Genomic DNA, 15,346 nt, shown 5'->3' with positions numbered 1-15,346 from the left:
GAAGCCTAAAGAACCAAGTAAACTTAGGATACACAAACTGATCAGCTTTTAGGAAGGATCCTGCTCTCAGATTGACAAAGGTCTTACGAGAGCTTCCAAGGTATTGGAGGAGCAGAGTGCCTAACTTCCATTGAAGTTAGCAGGAATTAAGACACCTAAATGCAATCAAGGATCTGAGCCTCAGTGTTTGATCCTAGTAGACGCTGAGTACCGGAGATGGGCCAAGCATCTTCAAATCCCATTGGCAATTGGCATCTTTAAGGGCCAGACAGATCCTGGGCATCCCAACTAGCTTTTGGATGTTGCTATGCTGGAGCTGGCACGGGTTGTGTACACACTTTCAAATCCCTTCGTTAATGCCTTGCCTCCCCAGATATCTATGTATTGGAGTGTATGTGTCTGCTTGTTCAAGAACGCCTCTGAAATCAGAGCTAGGACCACCAAAGCCACATGCAACTTCCTCTTAGGACTTCAAGCAAGGTCAGAGTTCGGTTATTCCAGGACCATGGGATTGCTTCTCAAAACCAGAACAGAAGAGAAAGAATCACCAGGGAGATGAAAGGGACTGGCTTCCCCCTTCCCTTCCACCCCCACCCCCAATCCAGGACTGCCCCAACTCCAAGACTCACTGTCCAGGTGCCCTTTTGGGAGGGTAGGGGTGCTAAAGCCTGCCCCCTGCCCATTTTTCTATAGGAACACTGGGGACTGTTTAAAGGAGCACAGCACACTGCATTCCTCACGCTGGCTGGGGAGCACAGGTGCCAGATGAGCCTGATGTGCCCCACGCAACCCTCCCCTGGCTAGGCCTGCTAGAGCTGCCACAGCCACGGAAAAGCGCTTCTCAGCTGGCCCCAAGAAGCTGTTGAGAGAGGGCTGGGGCAGCCTGCGTACCGAACCCCTCATCCCCAGAGCAATGAGACATGCAGGGTCTCACTTTATTGTCCAGAAAGCAAAGACGGAGTTAAGGACCCGAACAACATCGGGTAAATCTAGTTTTTAAAATAAAGAGAACACTTGGAAAAAAAAGAATTCTGGCAGTGCCTGCTGTATTTTGTTTTTCCATTCCATACAGCGATTTCAATGGCTACATGTAGCCAAGGAGCTAACCTCAGATAATTATTTCTTCACAACATTCAAAGTTATTGTTACAAGTCAGACCAATAACAGATGAGCAAGTCAGTCTTGTGAAATGGCATTTCCTAAGCAGCCACGCTCTGCTCACTGACCCAAGCTAAATGGCACACTATGAATTCCAGCCCACAATCTTTCTTCATAGTTTTCCCCCCACAATATAGGGAAGACAGGCCGTCATTGTGCACAAGTGACTTCCTGAAACAAAGGTGAGCATGTTTCATGCTGCACTGACTCATGCCACAAACTGCAGGAGTCTTGGTGAGATTTAGGCAATGCCAGAGCTACAGGTAGACACACCCTCAAGTGGCAGTCTACAAAATATTTTCGGTATTTGACTATTTTAAGTGTTTCAATTTTCAAATGCGTTGGTGTAGCCTGAAACACTCCCCTCCAGTGAGAGAACCTCCCCCCTCCTCCAGCATAGGGGAGCGGAGCGCTTGCTTGACAAAGTGAAAGGTGACTAGCGGAGCGAGACTGAGGGCAGGTCTACATTTAAAATGCTGCAGTTGTAGTGCTACAGGAACCCCACAACCCATGCTGATGGGAGAGGTTCTCCCACTTGTGTAAATACTGTGCTTCCAAAGGGTGGTAGCTACACAGGCAGGAAAGTTCTCCAGCTGATTAAACAATGGCTATACTTGGGGTTTGGTCGGTTTAACTGCACTGCTCAGTATGTCAGGTATTTTTACCATATTGCCTGGGGTTAGTACAGCCTCATTTCCTAGTACAGACTTAACTTCCTAAAAGCAAAAGTGATTAAGGTCATCTTCCTTTCTTCTCCCATGTCAAGTTTTAGTAGCGATCCTCAATTTAAGCAAGTAGAGATTTCAGAGGACTGCTACTAGGGATCATTCTCCTGATGGGAAGACCTAAATATATAGTCTTCCCTGGGTCTGGGATTTAATCTGTTTCATCTGCTCTCAGATTGGTTTCTCCAAAGAGTCCCAAAATACAGTTTAGCAAGTGTTAGTTAGGACAGAGACATGGGCTGAGACAGCTCTAAATGGTCAATCTAAAATGAACTAGGATATCAGACTCCTCTTAGCAACAGCCTTAAATTCTAGCCTTGTGCAAGATCCTAACAAAGGACGTTGAGCACCACGGGAATAGTTTGCTTTGTAAAGATCAAAAGGAATCAAGCTAGAGCTAGGCTCTTCCAACATCAGTTCTAAACAAAATAGGTTTCCACTACATGAGCTAAATGGAGCAACTACTATGTGTCAGCCACTAGACGGGTTTTATAGGACAACTTCACTCACAATCGTTTGTCCTTTTGAGGGTTTTTTATTTGGAAACTGTGAGGAACTATGAAGTACAGAAACGTTAGCCAAATACAATCAGTCTCCATATCATCGCCAGACACCCTCAAAGAGAACAGTTGAAACAGGCTCGTTTTCTTGATTCCTCATTAAAGAGATCTGATGACAGGAGAGAAGATTCAGAGAAGAGGCATGAGAAAGGAATGCAAACAAGTTCTTTCCTAGGAGTTATACCAAACACCCCCATCAGGAAGGAGATATCCCAAGAGGAGTTTCAATTAAAAAAAAAGAATTCTAATGGTGAGGAGCAGCTGAGACAGGTTAGAGAAAGTCCATGGAACACCTACACTCCTCCAAGTAGAAGCAAAAGGAAAGAACTTCATTGATCTAAACAAACTGAGGAGAATTGTGATAAGGTTCTCAGGCTCCCACCCACAAATCTAGGTCAGAAATTCCACACAAAAGACAAGTCCCAGGCTGAAAGTGTTATTATGCTGTTCTAGTTTCAGTAGACATCCCATTTCAAGTAGCTGGGGTATATTGCTCACAACTATCGTCCTCAAGACAGCTGCAGTCTGGCAAACGGACATCAGATCAATTTGCAACTACTTTAAGATTAAAGTCAATTTAGAACTAATGATTTAAAAAAAAATTTTTTTAAATCAATGGAACTTTTGAAGTTCTATTTCTGTTTGATCTTCTTAACTGGCTACAGTGGATGGTGTATACTTTTCTTTACTAGCAATTAGGAAACTAAAGTTTCAAAGCTTATACAAAGATAAATTTCACACCTAAAACGCTCATCTGTACAGATAGTGCAGTCTCATTCCCATAGGAATGAGAATAGCAGAAATTGAAGGACCACTATCAGCAAACTGACACTGCTATTTTTGCAGTCAAAATGCCCATCTCACCCTAAAAGACGTTTTAAAAAGACACCTGTTTTCTAAAGCCCAAATGTGGGATGTAAAACCCCACTTAACCAGTTAAAGGTTGTGTCTGACTGCTTACATGGGGGCAGGCAGCTGGGTCTGGAGTGCCCCCCACAGCATGGCTAGTTGCTCTAGCCAGGGCGCTGATTAACCATAGCCAGTAAGCCCAATGCTTACTGGTTAACCATTCACATCCCTACTCCAGACAGACCGCTAGGACTACCAGGTGAGCAAGCAGCCAGTCAACCCACTACACCTTCAGGCACGGTGCTGAAATGTTATGGCCATTATCGAATGACTCGGGGGTTCATGCTATCTCCCTCTTGCCCCTAGCTTCCGATTAGGACGGGACCCAGATGTTTGGGTACATCTGAGGACAACTTCTGGCATGAGGCAAGCAAGAGACGGGCAGGACCATCTTCCCCTACAAGTCCCGAAGTTTTGGCCAGCCACACCAGGAACAGCTCCTCTTAGCTTACTCACCACCACAGGGAACTGCTGTGCTTGCCGTAAAATGCTTTAAGTCACTTTAACCCTTAACAGACTGGCTAATCCTAAGAGTTTCACAGTGTGCAGATGGGAAATGGAAGGGTTAGATCACGGATTAGCCTAATTTGGTGCATGTAACGCTGCATGCAGATGGCATCTGAAATTTGTTACTGGCTAGCCTTGCTTGGACTCAGGAAAAAAAACTGAAGGGCACCTGCGGAGAACCAGTGACCCACTGAATGAGAATGGAAGTCAGCAGCTTTGCCTCATATTTGGAGGACTGGAAATTAGGAGGCACAAAGGAATTCCTTCCCTTTTTGCCTCACAGGGCCTTGGGAGACCAACTGGATAACCCATTATGAACACATGGGATATGCCCACCTGATCAATTCCTTGACGTTGCATTGGAGCGCCTTCCAGGGCTCTCAAAGCCATGGCCCAGGGAGTTCCACAATCCAGCCCATGTGTGGCTGCCGGCATGCGAGTGTACTCTTCCAGGCCCCACCGCAGGGCTGGATGGAGAAAGGGGCTTCAGTCTGGAGCCCACACAGCTCCCATCGGCCGGGACTCGCAATCAATGGGAACTACAGGGGCAGCACACAGGTGAGAGCAGGTCATGTACAGCCACCAGTTCCCCCCCCCCCCACACCCCCGACCCCAAATGGGCGCAGTCCCAGGTAAGTATCCTGTATTCCAACCCCAGCCTGGAACCCCCTCCTGTGCTAACTCCCACCCAGCCACCCCTCCAGCCTCTGTCCCTAAGCCCACTCCTGCATTCCAAACGCCACAGCCCCAGACAGAAGTCTGCACCCCAAATACCTCATTCCAAAACCACCCCAGGGCCCGCATCCCCCCCCCCCCCCCCCACTCCAAACCCTTCCACCCCACCCCACCCCAAACTGTCCCTGGGCAGAATGAATTTTGATATGTGCACCAATATGGAGGTGACGGGTCGCATAGCATCTCTATATTGGTGTAAAAATTCATTCTGCACAGGGACATAGAAGGAACACTAGTCACATGCTTAGTAGGGGTGTATGCTGTACTGCTACTCTTACTTCTGAACAACTACTGGCGGGGCCCTGCCTTCAGAGCTGGGCTTGCAGCCAATAGCTGCTGTTCAGACACCCACCTCTACTCCCTAGAGTCTAGGTGCTACCATGATTTAAAAAAAAAAAAAAAAAAAAAAAGACATTTTAAAAAAGCCACACACAATGCCTGTAACACAAAAACAGGACATCAACATATAACTCACTTTCTTGTTCTCCTGTACCAGTACAAGCAGCTGTATGTAAGTTCAGAACACCCCAAAGACACATTTCAAGCCAGTGTCTGCAAGTTTTAAGATTTGGGCAAACCATCATTCATTAAGTTCTTTGCTCATTCAATCTCCCTTTCACCCCTCCCCCAAAGCCTAGGAGGATCTGGGGTCTGAACAACAAGCATTTATTGGAAAATAAGGCAGCCAGTGGTCTCCTCAGGCATTCACAGAATTCCTTTTGTGCCTTCCACACTTTTAGTGGCACAGATGCACCAAATGCAACAGTTGCAGCATTCCAGAGGGACCACACTGCTCATTAGTTCACATTCATAGCTAGAAACCTTTTTACAACACACCATCCAGTCAAGACTTGTTTATTGGTTAGTTTTTGCTGGAGGGCTCCATGGTGAGGGACGGATAATGGGAGGTTTTCCACTTTATTTGGAAGAACGGCTTTTTAAAGGGCATGTTTTTAAGCAGTTGTCACCTTAAAAAAGAATGTGGCCACATGTTCAATAAAACTTACTTTTACTAGTCCTGTTGTCTATTCCGGTGTTGTTGTAAGGGGTCTCCTTGATAAAGGATATACTTGCAAGCTAAACAGTTCTCATGAGAGGCATCTTTTAGCCACTTCATGAGGTTAGTTGTGTTACAATATTATAGTCCGTGGCCTCTTGAGCTGTCTCCCTTCTATAATATTGAACCATATTTTCAGACTTGAAAACAAAGTAGTGAGACAAAGGCTAGCGAGTGAAAGTTTGCTTGACTTCATAAAGAGATTTATTGCTGAGCTTAAAACTTAAAGCCTCTCAAAAGATCCCACATAAGGTTTATTCTGTTATTTTGAAGACTATTCAGATCTGTGATCAATTTTATTTATTATAAAGTCAACATGTCAGAGTGGGTTTGTATTACAGGTGTTAAAAGGCATTAAAGTAAATATGTAACTGATGAAAAATTTCGGTGGTTCCACATTTACAGGTGAGGTGGCAGTCTGCTCCCCAGGAACCAGTGTGTGCTGGGAACCGGCTTTTAAGCCCGCTCCCCACACATACCTGGAGCTTGTGTGTAACCCTAGTTTATATGACCATTTAACTCTTTGTGGATCTTAATAGGAGGAGCCCAATTTGTTCCAAATGCCAAAGGAAGTTAAACCAGTTTGCACCAACAGATTTGCACACTATCTATCCAAATGCGGTGCGGTAAAGAGATGCCACGTGAGCTCCCAGATCTCCTGCTGCTTGAGACGTAAAGGAGAGGAGGACCAAAGGGCTTTCTTGTGCTACCTTTGGCCATGGAGAGACTTGCCAGCACGTGCCACTTCCTCAACTGAAGGTGCAATAAATAGGGAATCCCAGAACACTGCCAAAGCAGAAGGCATCAACCAACTTCAAATACCAAAAAAGTCAATAGCAGATACTGAAGCAAAGGACCAGCAAGTGATGTGGTTCTACGCTCTGGGGAGCACAGGGGACAAACATCAGAAAGTGGGAACCTGGGACTGAGCGTGGGGGATGGTGGAACAGACACAGAATTCCAACCTCTGACTTGGCAGGGCTCTGGAGAGTACCAACTTGCTGGCATCCTATTTGGCTCCCGAAAGGAGGAGGGAGGTGGAAACGGTAGCTGAAGTTACAGAATACACTGGAACTGGTCCCACTGCTCTGCTGTCTGAGCTTACAATGATCGGCCCCAACTTCCATTCCCAAAGGGGCAAGGTTGGGGGGGGGGGGGGGAGGGGGAAGAAAGGGGTCAGCAGTTAGAAAGGAGTATCATTTCCTTTGTGTAAGTCAGGTAAACTGAGGCAGAGAATAAGACTGCTCCCTAGAGTAAGTAATGGCATATGTACCCGGCAGATGGGCGCAGCTCAAGGAACAAGGCCCTATACTGGTAGTTTTCAGCCTTTTTTCATCTGAATGAAGATGCAGACCACTTTTGGAAATCAACAAACCTCTGGAGAGATACAGACTACAGACCCCAGGTTGAAAACTACTATCCCCAAATAAAGCTCTTTAGGTTCCTAATTCCAAATTATTTCAATTGGAATTATGCTTCAGACTTAAGTGAAATGCACCCTGACATGCTGCATGTCCTCAAGCAAGTTAGACAAGAAACAAGTTGTCAGACTTCCAGGTGGCAAAACCTCCAGAATACCTTGTTTCTGCCACTTCTAGTGAGAGGTATCAAGGAACCACATCAATTCATCTCTGTAGAGATTTTTTTTTTTTTAAATCACAAAGGAGCTTTAATTGGGTCCTTACAATAGGGCCCTTTTCCAGTGGTCAGAACATACAAGCTGCAGCTGTTTAAGTGAACATGGATAATGCAGGCACATCCAACACCTAAGAAATTAAGGTGACAACAATGATTGTGCCAGACTGCTCATGTTTGTCCTTTTATGTTGATAAAGGCTCTCAGGCAAGGCTCTGACAACATCTCAGTTGCAGCTTTTTTTGAAGCCAGGCAGATCAAAATTGGGGATGTCTGTGTGAAGTTGACTAAATGATTAACTGATAAGCCTGTAGCAGAGGCAGTGGGCGGGGTGCGAGAGGAGAAGCTGGCATGCCTCCCCCTCCCTCCATGCTGCTGCCTCAGACAGAGAAGCAGCAGCAGCATAGAGGGTTAACAGGCAGGAGTCGATACACACAAGGAGCCGGCTTTCAAGCAGGCCCCCTACATATGCTGTCTTCACGGACCTGCCTGGCCCCTGCCTTGTCTCCTGCAGAGGTAGGAAAGTCTACCATGGCAGCAGCCCCTGTCCACAGAAGGTGGGGTGAGCTCCCCTGGACAGGGGCTGCTGACACCCTGTGCAGCTGCTTTTATCAGAGCACACTAGTTGCCGGTCTGACTCCGGAGACTAACTGAATAGTTGTGTAATCCCATCAAATTTTAGCAGTTACACGCTACCCAACATCCCTTATCAAAACCTGGGTTTTGTAAGACAAGCTTGCATACAAGAAAGCTCAAAAGAAAGGGTCTTTGTTTATGATCAGCATTTCCATTGCTCAGTAATCATCAAGCTTTTGAAAGATTTGCAACTGAAACACCACAGCATTGGGTTAGGGTACGAGAAGCACCAAGAAAAAAAAAATTCCCTCCAGTATATCTACAAGAAACAGTGTAAAATAATAGGAAAAAAAAAACCCAAAAAAGCCACCCAGTAAGTTGGATAGGTCATAATCTTTAAAAAAAAAATTAAAACCTGGAATTTTAACCTGAGAGTGGGCCTTTTGGAAAGTGGGAAAGGAGAGAAACTAAAACGAAAGAGATGAGGAGTCCTGTGGCACCTTATAGACTAACTGAAGTGTAGGAGCATAAGCTTTCGTGGGCAAAGACCCACTTCTTTGCCCACGAAAGCTTATGCTCCTACACTTCAGTTAGTCTATAAGGTGCCACAGGACTCCTCATCGCTTTTGCAGATTCAGACTAACACGGCTACCCCTCTGATACTTAAAACGAAAGAGCCCAGCATGCCCTGAAGCCCCTTAATATTTGCCAGGTACATTGATGTTTTCAGGTTTCTAGAAAACAGGATACAGATTTATCTTGATCCTTCAATGATGATAGTTACAAGACACAGGTCAGCAAGCTAGGAATGCAAGGTCTGAATCCTGACTAATACGAAGGAGGGAGGGAAAGCCAAGGCTATGGAGAAAGGGAGAATGTGGGTTACTAACCTACTTTCTAAAGTGATAAGATCATTGACTGACCCACTTAAAAAAGTCAGACTTAATATTAGTGATATGAAATGTTAACCAGTAAGCATCACCCTTAATGGATGATACTTTCCAGTTCTGGTTGGGGGAGGGAGATGTGGCTGGAGCAGCTTCCCACCCACTATGGATATGGGGTTGCTCCTACTCAACAGGGCCTGCTGCAGACAGGGGCTGCTCTGGGTGTCTGGAGCACTCCCTTTCTGTGGCAGGCTGGGCAGGGGGTGCACAGACAGGGGCTGCTCCAGCCACACTGGAGGAGTCCCCCCCCTTAATTGGTTAATTGATTAAACTTCACATTTAGCCAGTTAACTTGTTGGAATTCCTCATGGAATTTTACATCCCTATTTAATATTGTTGCAAAAAGGGGGCACAGAGAGGTGTCAAATGTAATAAGCCTCCAATGGAAAGGACGGTCAGATACAATATAATCCAGCTAGTTCCTGACAAGGGCTGGAACAATAAAAGACTGCCACACGTGGGCTAGGATTCAGGACAGCCAGCCCCTCACTGGTTCCAGATGACATACCGCTTCATTCCCTAGCAGGGATTCTAAAAAGAGTTCTGCCATTCTAGGCCTGTGCAGGCAACAGGCTGGCAGTTTCACATGGCACTCTTAGCGAGTCCATAGGAAAGCAGAGCCAGATGACAGCAGCCCATTAGCGTATTAGCTTACTGCAGGAGCGCAACATAAATCATTCATGATTTAATTGACCGATCACTCCAAGCAACGCGATTCTCCGAGAGGGGTGTGACCTTTACTCCCATGGGCTCGGTACAGTGGGTAGGGAACTGCCATAATACCACTTGAAACAAAAAGGCCACACCCAAACCAGCATTTCCAGAAGTGGCTATTGATTTGAGGTGCCCAGTCTGAGATTACAATATGCTCAATATTTTCAGAAGTCAATGGAAGCGGCTGCTGGCCACAGTAAGTTTAGGGCAAACCAAGCTGAGTATAGGGCATCTTTGAAAATTTGTCCAGAAAAAGATATATAAGTCACTGCAGGCCCTAAGGAAGGGAAAGAGGACTGGATTATTTATATTAGATTAGGTAATTTCTTTCATGGAACCAACTTCTGTTGGGGGGGGGGGGGGGAAGGGGGAGAAATGCATCCCAGACTCTCCTTACGCCATATATTTTTGTCAGACTGGCATTACAAAAGGTAACAGCCGTTACAAAGACAGATGCCCATACCACAGCCTCTGAGCCAGGCTACACCCCATATCTAGGGGCAAGGAGATCTTCCCACAGCAAGACTATTTCACATTAATCATACAAGATCCGTTTGGAGAGGCAACTTGGTAGGGCAGATGGCCACAAAATAAAACTCAAACTGCAAGAGAACAGTATTCCTACTCCCCCATAAAGAAGCCAGACCACTCTTGGATTACACACAGGTACACAGAGATCAGAAAGAGCACTTTAATTTAAGACAGCTGCCTTCTTGGACTGAAGAAAGATTGGTATAAGTGCAAACAGCAGGGAAGCCAGTCATTTTTGTCCCAAAAGCAGTTTAATATAAAGACCATTTTCTCTTTGTACACCTATATAGTCAGAAACCTCTGTCCCCAATCATCTTGAGCGAGAAAGAGTCAAATCAGTACGAAATACCATGCAACAGGAGGGAAAGGGAAGGATCTAAAAAAAAAAAAAAAACAACCTGTGTAGTCATGCATTATATGGAGAGTCTGGTCTCTTACCTGATTTTCTTTTCGAGGATCCATAGTCCCTGAAAAATAGGCAACAACAGATAGACATGGTTAGCGTTTGGAACACAGGGGGCAAAAAGGGTGCCTCCCAAATTCCCACCCATGCACTCAAAGGCTCATCCTCTGCTCGCCCTCCTTTAAAGTGGAGGTTAGAACTGCAAGGCATTGACACACACAGACTTATACACCCTGATCAACAGCAGCTTGTCAGCAGCAGTAGCAGCAGCTGGTGCTTCTGCAGCACTAGGGGGGCCAATGGACCATGTGATCCAAGCCAGAGCAAACCATCTACAACCAGCAAGGCAGGGGAGAAGAGTTGGCATTTCCCACCCCCCACCCCTTTAAATCAAGTTATTTACTGCCCTATTGCTGAATTACATTCCCTTACAAAGGTAAAAAGCAAGTGAGACGCAAGCTGCAAAGGTGCAGTTGCTAGAGTCATAGCTTGCCTTGCTCACAGTCCTTTATTTCAAATAGTCATTAACATCTGCAGAAACTCCAGCCCCTTCTGGTTGGCTCTGTCAAACACTTGTCCTCTCCTGCTTAAAGAGGAAAATGTGGTTCCTTTCTGTTGTTTTCAGGACGGAGAAGGCAGCTTTTCTTCTGGTTCCACAAATTTCCAGGAGAAATTGTTTTAGAATAATTAGAATGAGGGGGGAAATATGTAACTATGGTAACTACTTCTTCACACTCAGTGTCTGGTCTGTATCTGTCTCTCAAACCCTGATCATGAAATGGGACGTGTAGTCAGGATCCGGGGTTTGCTTGCTACAGATGCTGCCCCTGGCAGATTGAGACCTTTGTCACCTCTTTGGGCAGTGACTGCCTTGTTTGTGGTCTCTTGCACAGCACTGTGTACATTTTGAAAAGCTGGGAAATGAAGTATCCCCCCACCAATGATCTAAAGTCCAGAGTATTTGGGGATAATCTGAAATGTTGGCATGTTCCCTAAAATCAACGAGTGTAGAAAGGAATTTGATCCTCCCAAATGTTTTGGAACTACTCCCATGACATTTGGATGGCCAGGATTTACTGCCAGTCAAGAAGAGGACAAATCCCAGTTTCTTTTTGGGCCCCCTGACATTTTCCTTTTGGGCCACCACTGCACGCTGTTCTTCTAAGCAGCATCCCCTGAGCTGGGCCAGCAAGGAGCCTCCAGATAGACCCCATTCATGCTGGAGGCAGATTCCACGTAGACTCAGACAGACGGGCATTTGCTTGATATAACGTTCCCATGGCATATGGGCCAATGGTCAACGTGCTCTGCATTTAAAGAAGTCTGTCTTCCCCAATGCCCATTTCAGCCCCTGCTTCCTTCTCTTGGCTCCTGCACTGACGTTACCAGGCCTGGTCCTCTCAGGTGCCCAGGACCGGCCACTCTGAGTGACAACAGTGTGCTACTGAGCCTGTGACACTGATGTGATCCCTCTGTTACAACAGACTGAAGAAACAAACAGGCATCTGTGGTTTCCCTGTGGAGTCGGGGGGGAGATGCAGAGCTGCTAGGAGGCGAGTGCCTTGTGTATTCAAACTCTTCACAAGCTGAGTCCCTCCCTGTGCTATGGGCCTGATTCTCCTCTCGCTTGTACCAGGTTTGCACTACGCAGACTCCAGCTGAGTATTGTTCATTTACACCAGTCTGAGATCACAACCAGTCTCTCTGGGAACCTCTTCCTGCCCCGCTTGTAACTCATGCTTTGCCCATGCACGTGGGTGTTCCTTACGTCTCCTCCATCATCCCAACACCCAGACCCAGAATGGCCTCTATGCTCCAGTGTGTCACACGACTTGACTCTCCCTCAGATTCCTCCTCAAAACTCACTTCTTCCCACTAGACATCCTCCCTTCTGTGTTCACATTTAACCCTCTCTGTTTTGCTTTCTTTATTCCCATGCCTTGCTATGTTAAGCCTAATTTAAGTCCCAACTAGGGATGCTAAACGGAATTGAATCCACTAGTCGATTACTTGATAAGCGGGGGAAACTGTGGTGCAGCAGCAGGTTTAGCTCCTGGGAGCTAACCCCTCTGTGGCTCTGCCTTTTAAATGTATTAAGAGCCTGCTGGCAACTGAGACATTTAAAAAGCAGAAGCTCAGAGGGGAGGGAGTGCCAGGTGTGAGCTGGGACAGTTGATTCCCAGCTGGTGCCTGGTTCCCCTGGCTGCACTTCTGCTTTTTAAATGCATTAAGAGCATGTCAGCACCTGGGACTGGGCACCAGCTGGGAATCAACTGATCTCAGCTCACACCAGTGCCCCGCTACACCCCTGCCTCCTGCGGAGACAGTGCTGGGGAGAACCGGCTTTTAAGCCGTCTCCCCCAGCACAAGCTCCTGCTCCCCCCCCTTGCTGCCTCTGGGCGAGGCAGCAAAGGGGGGAAGCAACTAGTCGAGTTGCTACTCGACTATCGGATAAGCTTATGCTTATGATAGTCGACTAGTTGCTTACATCCCTAGTCCCAACCCTGGAAAAAAGCTTGATTTACACATGTGAATAGTCTCTCTGAATTCATGTAGAGTTTCTCAGGTGAATAAGCCAGGGCTGGGCAATAAAATGGTGTCAGTTTGCCAGGGTTAACCCCGGGTTGGCTACCGCCACTATATTTACCTGCGCCTCTGGAGTTACAGGCGCTTGCAGCTCCTGTTGGCCACGAATCGCTGATCCCGGCTAGTGGGAGCAGCAGGAAACAGCACGGACCGGGACACCACTTCCCATAGATCCCATTGGCTGGGAACAGCGATCTGAGGCCAATGGGAGCTGTGATTGCCCATAAGTGTGGAGGTGCAGGTAAATATAGTAGCAGGGGCTTGCTAGGGGCTAATCCTGGAAGACTAGAATTGGCCCGCAAGCTGGTATTTGCCCACCCCGGAATAAGCATTTGCAAGAGCAGTGTCTTTGCATATGCACTGCAGGTGATGGGAACCTGCTATTTTAATGTGCCTGACAAGACACCAGCCTCTCTTACAGTGTTGTGTTATTATTAGATGTATTACAGTATTTCCAGGAGCCCATAATTGAATCTGGGGACTCATTGTGTTAGGCGTGCCAGGCACACAAAGTAAGAGTCTCTGCTGCAAAGAGTTCATTCTCTAACTTGACACACCAGACAAAAGATGGGACAAAGGCACTATTGTGGCAGCGGGAAGCTGAGCAGAGAGAATAAGTGATTGCTCAGAGTCTCAAAGGAATTCTCATGCAGCGCTCTGGGCCAAGTTTAGAGTACAGGGCTATGCCCAAGAATGGCAAAGAAAATTCTAAATTAATAATTATTTAAATGATTAGTTCTTCAGAGCAAGGTCCCCATCTTCTCCTGCGTTTTGTACAGCACCATGCACACTACCAGCACATAACTCAAGTAATAAACTGTGCCTTGCATCAAAAACTGTTTGCCAAAGGAGGAGTTTAATATGGTTTCTTTAATTCCCCAAGGCAGAACATTTTTCTGCTATCTGTCCTAAATCAGTGTTTCTCAACTCTTAGGGGTACTCAAGAGAAGTCTGGGGAGGTACGTCAACACAACTGAAATCTGGAGAAAATGGATTTTTTATTTTAAGTTTTACAGGGGTTTTATTATTTTTGTACTTTTTGCACCCAAAAATTTCAACTCCCACCCAGCTACAATTAAGTTGTTTAAACAAATGTGTTGCAATGGTAGGAAAAAAATTGTGTGTCTGAAAACTGTAGGTACTGGGAGTACTTATAATTTTTTATTTTTTTAAAAAGGGGGTACTTTATAAAAAAGAGGTTGAGAAACACTGACCTAAATCACCCAGTTCAACTTCTGTGTCACTTGCAATCTGAAAGGACATCTTCACAACATTACAGAGAAGACTTATGGCAACTCCTCTCTTTGGAGACTGACTTTCTTGCCATGGTCAATTATAGTTAATACAAAATAGAGACAAGCACTATTTAGTTGGAAAGGTGCATAACAAAAGAAGACTCTTAGAGCCGAGTTAATAAAAGTGCTGTAGAAAATTCAAGCTGCTGAGAAGACTGCAAATGTATATTGCTTTCAGAAGGAATCTGCCATGATTTTCTCCAATGGTTTTCATTGTTGTACATGACCTTGGAATGTTTCTCTTGAATCCCACATAGAGGCCTTGCAATTAAGATTTATGCCACTGTTCTGTGAGGGAATTACCTGAAAACCAACACCCTTTCCAGTCAACAGGTTAGCTTTAGCGATGCAGTTCAGCCCTCCACAGCCATATGCCAGCTGACAGTCTGGAGTGCTCCCTTTGCAGAGGTCTGCACGGATGGGGTCTATGTAACATCCCATTCTCTCAGTCTCACCCCCTTCATAGAGGTATATGCAGAACGGATGGTGTAGTGTTTTAGATGCTGCTTGTAATGATTAGAATTGGGAGCACTGGCTGTTGGGAGTCTGGAAGCACAGGAAACAGGAAGAAGGGGGGAGGAGATGAACCAGAGCTGAGTGAGAGCTACAGGGGGTGCAGCAGCAGCTTTGTAAAGAGGTTTCACCTTTGTTAAATAAAGGCCTGTTGAAGTTTGTTACTACCTTGCTTGCGTGATATAACAGATGGCGACCATGTCTCTGATATACCGGGGGTGAAGAGACTCCTTTGCACATACACACCACCTATGGCTGCCCCCCCCCCACACTTGTTCTGAAGGGGAACCATAGCATGGCATGCTTTATGGGGTCCTTCCATTAACACGCACAAGGCTTCTTGGGATATATTTAAGCAGTGAGCCTCCCAGCCGTGGTCGACAGAGCTGCAACTTCAAAGCACTCTCTACCCAGCTATTCTTAGAGCCCCCTTAGCCCAAGTCTAGCAACCCAGTCACTGCTGCGGGCTGTGTGTGAATCACTAAAAGGAGGACC

The 15,346-nt window shown here is 46.2% G+C and overlaps 1 protein-coding gene across 6 annotated transcripts in view; it reads right to left on the bottom strand.

Annotated features, from left to right (window-relative positions):
- Nucleotides 1-15,346, bottom strand: part of SH3PXD2A (SH3 and PX domains 2A) — a 391,525-nt gene that overhangs the window by 124,992 nt on the left and 251,187 nt on the right. For 4 of the 6 annotated variants that reach the window (XM_075935538.1, XM_075935536.1, XM_075935537.1 and 1 more), the window contains one exon: nucleotides 10,493-10,521. In XM_075935538.1, the coding sequence (XP_075791653.1) occupies nucleotides 10,493-10,521 (29 nt within the window). The other 2 variants (XM_075935542.1, XM_075935539.1) reach the window with 2 other exon arrangements.

The sequence above is a fragment of the Pelodiscus sinensis genome, chromosome 8 (genome assembly GCF_049634645.1).
Source record: "Pelodiscus sinensis isolate JC-2024 chromosome 8, ASM4963464v1, whole genome shotgun sequence".
NCBI classification, from domain to species: domain Eukaryota; kingdom Metazoa; phylum Chordata; order Testudines; family Trionychidae; genus Pelodiscus; species Pelodiscus sinensis.
The sequence above is the reverse complement of the archived record's forward strand: the minus strand, read 5'-3'. Positions and strand labels throughout refer to the sequence as shown.